We start from the raw sequence: 9,756 nt of genomic DNA, 5'->3' as shown, positions 1-9,756 counted from the left end.
CGGGCGGCGGCCCGGGGCCGGGGCCGGGCTCGACCGGGGGCCGTCGGGGAGCGCCGTCGGGGCCGCGGGCTAGGCGGGCCGCCTGCTGCCGCTGCAGGCTCTCCATCACCGCCGCCAAGCGCAGCCCACCCGCCGGCCCCGGTCCCCGCGGCGGGGCGGCCGGCTGCGGGCACAGGGCACGGCCTCAGCGCCGCCGCCGGAGCCGGAGGAGGAGGAGGGAGGGGAGGAAGCACCCCCCACCCCACCCGCTCTCCCCGCCGCTCCCGGGGGCCTTGCCCAAAAGTTGCCAGCGGAACCTTCACCGCGCTGGGCGCGGCTCCCGCCGCCGGAGGGGCTGCGTCCCCCGCCGGGACCACCGGCACCCTGCCCCGGGGGGGACTCGGCCCTCCGGCACCACATCCCCCGCTCCTACCGGGAACGGCTCCGACCCGCGAACCCCGTCGCTGTCTCGTGGGGAGCCTCCTTCCTCGATCGCGCTGGGGACCCACGTATTGCTGGCACCCCCGCTCCAGTTCCACTGGGAACCGCGTCCTACCGAGGACCACTTCCCTCCCCGGTCCCAACGGAGACATCCGCCCCGACGGTCCCACCGGGAGCCATCTCCTACCGAGTCCCCCACAGCCCCGTCCCCGCCGGTGACCCCGTCCCGATCCCGCGGAAGGTCTCACCGGGCGCCCTGTGCTCTCGGGACCCCCTCCTGCTCCCACCGGGGATCCCGGGTGTCCCTACCCCGCTCCCACCATGCACCCCCGCGTCGCCGGGGCCCCTCCGGCCGCTCCGTCCCTCACCAGGGCGGGTTTGGCCGCCAGGCTGGGGTTTTCCACCATGCCGCCGGCTCCGAGCGCCGCCCGGGGCTCGCCCCGCCGTCCCGGGGGGCACGGCCGGCTGCTCCGCCCGGTCCCGGCCCCGGCCCGCCGCTCACATGGCGCCGCGCCCGCCGATATTTCTTTTATTCCGCAGCAGATGAGGGTGGGTGGGATTTTTCCCTCTTTTCTTTCTTTCTCTCTTTCTTCCTTTTTTTTTTTTCCCCTCTTTTTTTTTTTTTTTTTTTTTTGCAACAAGTGGCCGTCAGACAGCAACACCCCTCCCCGCTCCCATTTGCCAGCGCACGTCTAGGGAGTCACCCGGGGAGGGCTGGGCTTGCGACAGCCCCGCGGGATCGCCCCGGACCGGCCCGCCGAGAGCCGGCCCCGGGCCGCCCTGCGCGGGGCCGCCGCAGGAGCCGGACCGGGGGCGTAGCGGGCTGGGCGACCCCCAGCCTGTGCCTGTGTGTGGGTGCTGGACGAGGGGAGTGCATGGGGGTGTGTGCAGGCTGTCCGGGGGTGCACGCATAGATGTGTGAGGAGCGGGAAACGTGAAGGTGGGGTGTGCGAGGGGTCTGTGCATCCTGTAAGAGGATGCTGCACTCATCGCACACTTTTTAGAGCGTCTGTCGGTGTGTGTGTAGATACCTGTGTGTGCTGGGGGAAGGTGTGTGCGTGTGTTCATTGCCTGTCTGCGTACCTGTGTACACAGTGGGATGGATGACCTTCCCCCCACACGTGTGTGTGTGCAGGGGGTCTGAGCACCCCCGTGCCTGTGCACACTGGGGTCTAACACACGTGTGTGTGTGCAGGGGGTCTGAGCACCCCCGTGCCTGTGCACACTGGGGTCTAACACACGTGTGTGTGTGTGCAGGGGGTCTGAGCACCCCCGTGCCTGTGCACACTGGGGTCTAACACACGTGTGTGTGTGTGCAGGGGGTCTGAGCACCCCTGTGCCTGTGCATACCGGGAGAGGTGAATGCATTATACATGTCGGTACGGGAGCCCCCCCACACCAAGGCGAGTGTGCCCGGTGTTTAAGGTGTGTGTACGCCCTGAAGGTGCGTGTGGAGGATGTGTGTCCATCACATGGAGCAATAACCATGCACACGCGTGTGTGCAGCCATGTGCACTGTCAGAGGGGCTGAGCGCCTGCAGTGTATGCACACACGTGTGTTTGCTCTTGGGGACAATAATAAATGCTGTATATATGTCCGTGGGGAGCTGGGTGTGTGCTTTTGTGAGTTCACTTGTTGGTGTGTGCAATCTCTGTTGGGAGGGTAGGAGGGGCAGGTGTGTGCACGTGTGCCTTTTTGGGGGAGGTGGGTGTGTGCACTCATGCTATCAATCCATGTGCAGGTGCAAAAGGGTGTTTGGGGCAAGCTCCAAATGCTGAACCCTGAGCTCCATCCTTGAGAGCTGGGGGGGTCACAGCAGCATGACCCGTGACCCTGAGGCTGGGACTTCTGAGGGATCTTTGTGAGAGGTGCTGTGGGTGCCTGGCCCCTGGCTGAAGGGGTCAGACTGCAATGTGGGCTGGATGCCCAAAGAGGCTTCCTGGCGTAGGTAGAACACAGCCGTATCTCTGTCACTGGAGTGTCTCAATGCTCCTGGCTTGCTCTGTGTCCCTGCTCGCAGTGGAGTAAACTGTGGCACCGGGGTATCATCAAGTGTGTCTCCAGATGTCAGACAAGGATGTAAGCTGAGGTGAGAGCACAGCACCTCACTGTGCTGGGTGCTGCCCGCTGGCAACATCCCTAGACTGTTTCCTTCCTCTCCCTCCACCTGCCTGACAGTTTTTCCTGACCCCTTTTTCTATGGAGAAAACTTTGCCAGGAGGCAAAGGAGGTGCCTGCTCTTCCTTGGGCTTTTTTTGGCCGGGGCAGCTGCAGAGTTTGCAGCTGGGGAGCAGCATTACCCCACAACACTGGGACACAAGGGACTATGGCTTTAGTCCCATCCCACAGCCAGAGCAGTTTGTCACTGAGACTTCATACTGCTGCACTGGGTTTTGGTGGCATGGGATGACAGGAGGTTGGGTGCCAAGGGCTGGTAGCTCTGTCCCCTCCATGGCCACCAGTGTGCTGCAGGGGTCAGGGGCAGCCAGCATGAGCCAAGTCCTCCCTTTTCCTCCAAGCATCTTGAGGAAAAACAGCCACTGGCTGTGGCTGTAACAGGAGCTGACTTGGCTCTCAGGCTCCATGGACCAGCTCTGTCCACTTTGCCACTTCCCTCTGCAGGGAAAAACTGCTGCTTCTGGGCTCACCACCTTCCCCATGAGCATCTCTTGAGAAACTACCCCATGTCCTGCCATGGCATTGGTCACTGTCGGGGCTCCTTAAGCTCCTGGCACCTCAGCAGCATTTGACATAGTGCACCATGCCCACCAGGGAGGCTCTCCTGGAAAAATCAGACCCTTCCCTGGGAGAGCAGGGCAGCTCCCGACCCCGCAGGGCCCCCAGGCACTGTTTATCTTTGCGCAGGAGATAAATTAGCTGTCGGCCGTCCTATTTCAGGGCTGGACAGCTGTAGCTTGCACTGGCCCATCCCACCCCTCTGCGGCAGTGGTAGGGACCTCCCGGCGCTTGCCAGCCCCTGTCAATGTTAGTTTGTCAGTATGGCATTCCTGTTGAATTTCCACTGGGAAGATGAGACCTGGCCCTGTTTCAGAGGGATCCACAGGGCCAGATGACCCTCAGGACTCATTGCACAGGAATCCATGCCACATGGCTCCAGCCTCCCTTGGAGGAGCCTTGCACCCTAGGGTGCTGCACTCTCTGCTCTGGGTTGTGACTCATCCCCTGCAACCTGAAAGCTGGGTTGGGTGGAATGAGACACCCCTGGTGACTTCTCTGCGGCCCAACTGGAACCCAAGTGTTTGGGGAAGCTCCGGTTCTGCAAGGCAGAGGGGTTGGGGTGCTTGGGTCAGTTTAGCACCCAGGGTTGGGGGATGTGGCTAGGCCAGCTAGTGGCAACACCAAGGTCGCCAGGGGGTGCAGCGTGTCCCATCGCCTTGGGCCTGGCCAGCAAGGGACCTGTCCTGCTCAGTTCCTCTCTAGAACCTCCACAGTGATAACAGCAGTTCTGGGGTTCTGCACAAGTGTCATGAAGTATGTCTGTGCTCAGGCTCTCCTTGGGGCAAGCAAGCAGGACTGTGTCCCCTTCGCCCCCCTGCTCAGCGTTTTGCACCGCTGGGGTCTGGGGATGCTCCCAGCTGGAGAGAAATTCCCCAAATGGCTATCGATGGCTGTGGCTGAGGCAGCACAGACAGATAGTGGAGGTATAGATGGGCACAGCAGACAGCGGAGCAGAGTGAGAGATACTTGGAGCAGAGAGATACTGCAGGAAGAATCGAGAGATAGATCCTGCGGGCTGATCAATACCCACTGCATGTGGAGGGACAGCAAGATAAAGCAAGTTGCAGGGGGAAGGTGCTAGGAGGGCAGCGATGTGCATTTGTCCTGGTGACAGCTCGGGAAGATGCCACTCATGGTCACTTCAGCTGCGATTGGGGTAGAGCCAGATGTGGGGTGCAGATGCCCATGGCTGACTCTCCTTGCCCACCTCCAGCCACTCCATAAAGGTTTGGTGTCCTTTGATGTGCTCTGGGGTCCCTTCTGGCCTCTGGACACCAAAGGGTGCGTATTTCCTGTGTGTCCTGGTCACATCCTCTGGCTCTCCAAGGATGTCCCTGCTGCCTGTGGTCATTTTGAAGGATGCTGTGTGCCTGGGCAGCCAAGGGGGAAAGGAGCAAGCCTTGGCCCTGGCACAGGGGCTGTGCTGCAGCTGGATGATTGCAGATGAGCTTCCAACCCATGCCTCAGTTTCTCTGTGAGAATGGCAATGATGGCAAATGATGGCAAGCTGCAGGCAGCTGGATCAGGCCAGCATGGACTCAGGCATGGATAAGGAGGCAGGGGAAGAAGGGGCAGAGGCACCAATAGCCTGAACTTGCTGTGTCCAGAACTCATTTCTTCTCTGCTGGTCATTGGAGACACTTATCTTATTAAGAGGCTGCAAACGCCAAAGGCATGTTTTTGTGACCCTTTAATGAATGTCTGGCAATCAGTGCTCCATGCTGGGATGAGGAGAACCCCTTCTGCTGCAGCAGAGCAGCCAGGGTTCCTGGGTGCAAGCCCAGCTCCACCCTGCTGGCATCTGCCTGAGCCACCCTGTGTTGTGTAGTTTCTCTGCTTGGCACATCCCAGCTGAGCTGGGAATGTTGAAGAAGGCATCCCCAGAGCAGCCTTTTGCATGGACAGGGCTGCTGGCCCTGCGGCCAGGCTGGGGGGGATCCCCCGCCCGTGATGGAGTTATTGACACAGGCGCTACAGAAAACACTGCTGAGATTGTTCACACTAATGTTATTTAGCAGCAATATTTCCGTAATAAAAGAAATCAATGGGCAAGAGAAAAGACCTGTCCAGAGCTTTGATTTTCTTATTTTAATGGCATACTTATTTACTCCCACCAGCGTGCCCATCGGATTTTCATTACGCGGCCTTCGCTGTAAGTGGAGCGGTATTGATACGAGCTGCTGAGTTAGCGCCTTGCTGCGCGGGCCAGCTCGGCTGGGATTGCTCGTGTTCCCTGCTAAAGCCCAGGGAACGAGCCTGGTGTGGGGCCAGGGTGGCCTGGCAGCCCACAGGAACACACACGTGCACACACAGAGCCTGCCCATGTGCGCGCACACACACACACACACACACAGAGCCCGCCTGTCCGTGAGCACACGGGGTGCACGTCTGCTGCCACGAGCGTTGTGGCTGTGCACACGCACAGGTGTGACACGCTTGTGCCACCTGCACGGGCACACACACGCACAGGAACAAACCTCTTCTGACTACGCCCAGCACACATGTCCTACCCACACTCACACGCCTGCAGTTGCTGATTGTATGGACAGGCTTGTTCTACCTATTTACAAACGTGTGCCAGCCCCACCTGTTGTGCCCACACCCACCTGAAAACTATTCTACCTATACACACACACGACCTGTGAACACACACACACACACACACACACACACAGATGTGTCTGACAGCATGTGTGCACACCTGTGAGTGTGTATCTGTGCAAACCTCTCAAAACCACCACCTGCTATGTGTGGGTCCAACCACCCTCGCGGGACCACAGACTCAACATTGGCACTATGCCTCAGAAGGATGAAGCCCCCTGAGCACGGGACTGCCCATGGAAGTGGGGACCTGGCACCAGCCCAGGCTTTCAGTCACCAGTGACCGCAGTGGCGAGAGGAGTAACAGCACCATCTTCTGCCAATCCCTGGGAGCTGAGACAGGGCTGATCCTGCCCAGCGCTGTACCCATGGCTCCCAGGACCCTGAGTGGGATGATGTCAGCTTCTCCAGGGACACCCAGCTGTCAGTAGGACTCCTGTCCCAGAGCTGGCCTTCACCATAGCAGGGCTCAGCACACTCCAGAGACTCTTCCAGAGACTGGAGTACATGGGATGAACAACTTTATTACTGGCATCTCTTTTCAGGTAGCAAATTAAGAACTAGCCCGTGTGCAGGGCTGCCGGTCAGCAGAACAGGGACAGTCCAGGGAGCAGAAGGATCAACATGCTACAGGCCTGGGTGGCCAGGGACACACTCGTGTGTTTGGCAGCAGTGTGAGGTGAAAGCCCTCCACCAAGCAGTGAGCTCACACGGGTCTGACCACAGGGGTGCAAGCAGGGTCCACAGCTGGGTTTGGCTGGGGGATCACTCTCCTGGCAGCCGGGATCCCATGCCGGGAGCCGAGCAGAGTGGCTGTCCCCAGGGGGTCTCACAGCTGGGGAAAGCGTTTTGAGGGGCGAGATCCCATCCTGAGCTAGTACAGACTTTTGGGCACTCGAGGACACTAGGTATGTGCATAGCCAAGAGGCCACGCAGAACGGGGTCTCCATTAAGGCGACAGACGGTGGGTTTCCCCCTTGGGGGGCACTGCCAGGAGGCGACTGTGGGGAAGTGACCCTCTTCCAGCCACAGGCATCCCCGAGGGCAGATGACACACAGGGGAGTAGGGAGCCCTCCAGCACAGAAGCCAGGCATCCCCCCACTGCCAGGGGGTCTCAGCGCTGATCCTGCCCCGTGCCAGGGTGATGCTGTGTGCTGCCAACCCACATCCGCAGGGATGGAGACACGGGAGATGCTGCCAGCTGGACACAGCACTTTGCGCTGCCTGCAGTCCCGGCAGGCTGCCAGAGACATGGGGGACTTAGCGGCCGACCTTTGCAGTGAGTGCTCTGGTCTGGTCCACCCTGTGCACCCTGCCCTGAGGGCAGCATCATCCCCCCTGATGTCTCAGGAGCTGACGAAATCTTTTGGGGCCTGGGGACAGCCAGTTCCAGCTTCTCTCCTGCTGCATGCTGAGGGCACACAGGGGTGTTTGTACACTGCAAGGCCACTCCAGCCCCAAGGGATGGAAAAGCAGGTCGTGACTCCGATAGAAAGGAGGGACAGACAGGTAATAAAGAGAACTGGCAGTCTGTGTTGCTGTGACTGCCGAGGTCCCTCTGTCCTGGCACCCTGTTGGCCTGTAGGGAAAGGACAGAACAATTTGGGGAAGGCACAGGGGATCTCCTGCTGCCTCTGCTAGAACCTGGGCTTGGGGAGGAAGAGAAAAAGGCTGGAAGGAAAGGAGCCAACTGGGCTTGGCAGGGCACCCTGGTGAGATGGGCTCAGCACCCAAAGGTGCTGAAGAAGGCATTGGCTTCCAGGAGCAGGCCCTTGGCGTAGACACGCAGGGTGTAGAAGAGGGTGACGAAGTCCTGAGTGCTGAAGAGAGTGTCAGCCAGGGCGAAGGCAAGTGTGGAGGGGATGAAGCCCCGGCCATACTCCACCATCCAGGTGCCTGCGCTCCACTGCACTGACGTGGCCTCTCCCGCCTGGTGCACGATGGTGTCCCCTGCCAAAACACACAACCAGCACGGCTCCCAGTGGCTGCCCCACATCACACCCAAATGGGAAACATGGGATTGGGACCTGCAGGGTTGAGCCTTCCAACCCCACCCCAGCCTTGCTCACTTTTCTCTTACTGTCACCAACTGAGATGCTGGGATGTGCCACTGGAAACCCAAACTGCCCTATCCTGAGCTCTTGGCTTCTGTCAGCTCAAAGGAAGGGCTTCTACAACAGCAACTGACTGTGCCCCAAAGGCATGGGTGCAACCTGCAGGGCACCATACTGCTGCACTTACCTGGATAGTAGATCTCACTTCTGGTGGTCCCCTCCTTCCATTGCCGGAATGTCCCAGAGATGACAGTATCAGAAATATCTGCCCAGTAGCGACCTGTGGGAGGACAGGCGACACTAGCTCAGCATCTCCTGCCAGGGACAGCACAGGAGCCCAGGTCTCAATTGTGGAGCAGGCCTCTGGGGGTCAGGACAGCAGCCCCAGTGCCTCAATACACCAAGAAGCGCTGATGGCTCTGCACCCCCACTGTCTCTATGAACAGCCAGGGCTGGTTGGTGTCCTTAAGCCCCATTATTTCCAACTTCTTTGGCATTTGCTCCCTCCTGAAGCACTGGGAGATGAGATGTCTGTCATCGCCTGCCAGCTGGATGCGGAGAGTCCTGGCCATGTGGCGTATCACAAACAGGGACCTGCAGATGCTGCAGGACACCATGGGGGCTGGTCCCCACGCAGAGAGTGTTTGCCAGCATCATTCAGCCCATACAAGTAGTGAAGCAGTGGGCTCCCTGTGCTGGGCACACAATGGCCAGCTGCACCTGAAAGAGCGGAGTAGGAAGAGCTCGGAGAACTCCCCTGCCCACCAGCCCTGTCCCCCTGCTTACCAGAGTGTCCCCCAGTGTCGACAGCTGTCCCGAAGAGCAGCACGTACTCGGTGAGCGAGGCATGGAGCAGGCACATGGAGCCCATCCACCCGCCCGCATTCACAAACACCCACTGCAGGTCCTCGTCTGGCAGGATGTGGCCCGGGTGCTTCTTTCGCAGCTCCACAATGATCTTGGAGAAAGCCAGCTCATGGTCCAGCCCTGCAGCACCCAGGGTCACTGTAAGTCCCTGGCACAGAAAAAGCTCTTCCGACCACCTCCTCCCCAAATGCCCTGTACAGCCACAGCGTCCCAGCACACCCTCAGAGAGGTCTGCCTAGGGAAGACATCTCCTCTCTCCAGCCCTCAGCTCCTGTTGACCATCGCCTCCCTGGATGGTGACGGAGGACAAGCAGCACTGAATGCTCCAGTCCTCTGGCCCATTCCAGGTGCTGGGCAATATGGGAGACCCAAGCAAGGTGACAGTGCCCCTGTCCCGGTGAGACGAAGCACCGACCAAACCCCCTGTGCCCTGTGGGGACAGCCCTCTTCTGAAGCCCCACGCCTGACCCACCCGGAGCTTCAGCCCGAAACAGGTTGAGTGATGCCGCTGTCCTGGTCCCCATCCCTCCTTTGCTCCAGTCCTATCTTCCACGCCGCTACCCCCGCGTTCCCTGTTGCTGTTCCCCGGTACCGATCCCCTCCCTGTCCCGGTCTTGTTGCGCAGACCCAGCTCCTCGCCCCTCCCTGACTCCAGCCCCATTCCCGCCATGATCCCGGCCCCCCTGTACCGGACTCTCCTCGGACCTTCGTCCCCGCTACGGCTCCCCCCTCCAGCCCAGGCCGGAGCTCCCCGCCACATCCCCGGCTCCTTTCTCCATCCCCAACCCCAACCCCATGCCCATGCCCATCCCCACCGCCATCCCTCCTCGGCCCCGCTCCCCGCCGCCCCTCCGCGTCCCCCCGGGCGGCGCGTACCCGCGTGGTGCCGGGCGAGCTGTGCGATCTCGGCGGGGGTGAACTCGTACCGCTTGGCCGCCAGCCACCCCCGCAGCCCCTGCAGCACCAGCGCCAGCGCGCCCAGCGCCAGCCCGGCCCGCAGCGCCCACCGCCCCCACGCCGCGCCCATCCCGCGCTCCGCCGCCCCAGGCACCGGGAGCGGGACCCGGGCCGGG

At 60.8% G+C, this 9,756-nt stretch overlaps 2 protein-coding genes across 3 annotated transcripts in view; both read right to left on the bottom strand.

Annotated features, from left to right (window-relative positions):
• Window positions 1-993, bottom strand: part of ARID3C (AT-rich interaction domain 3C) — a 19,298-nt gene extending 18,305 nt beyond the window's left edge. Inside the window, exons 1-2 of the mRNA XM_042028702.1 lie at window positions 789-993; window positions 24-163 (exon numbers count right to left, since the gene is read on the bottom strand). Of these exons, the coding sequence (XP_041884636.1) occupies window positions 24-163; window positions 789-827 (179 nt within the window). The 5' untranslated portion in view covers window positions 828-993. The remainder of the gene's footprint in view (window positions 1-23; window positions 164-788) is intronic.
• Window positions 994-6,265: 5,272 nt separating this feature from the next.
• Window positions 6,266-9,725, bottom strand: SIGMAR1 (sigma non-opioid intracellular receptor 1). 2 transcript variants are annotated; one of them, XM_042028700.1, is made up of 4 exons: window positions 9,560-9,725; window positions 8,603-8,803; window positions 8,004-8,096; window positions 6,266-7,712 (listed from the first exon to the last, which is right to left on the bottom strand). In XM_042028700.1, exons 1-4 carry the CDS (start codon window positions 9,708-9,710, stop codon window positions 7,486-7,488), a joined length of 672 nt encoding a protein of 223 aa, XP_041884634.1. In that variant the 5' UTR covers window positions 9,711-9,725; the 3' UTR covers window positions 6,266-7,485. The 2 variants fall into 2 exon arrangements, with proteins under 2 accessions (XP_041884634.1, XP_041884635.1); XM_042028701.1 differs by lacking the exon at window positions 9,560-9,725 and having other exon boundaries at window positions 8,650-8,701.
• Window positions 9,726-9,756: the final 31 nt, after the last annotated feature.

Source organism: Corvus kubaryi, unplaced genomic scaffold (assembly GCF_017639235.1).
Source record: "Corvus kubaryi isolate FWS band 111438036 unplaced genomic scaffold, C.kubaryi_AGA036_p1.0 37308, whole genome shotgun sequence".
Classification (NCBI taxonomy): Eukaryota; Metazoa; Chordata; class Aves; order Passeriformes; family Corvidae; genus Corvus; species Corvus kubaryi.
The sequence above is the reverse complement of the archived record's forward strand: the minus strand, read 5'-3'. Positions and strand labels throughout refer to the sequence as shown.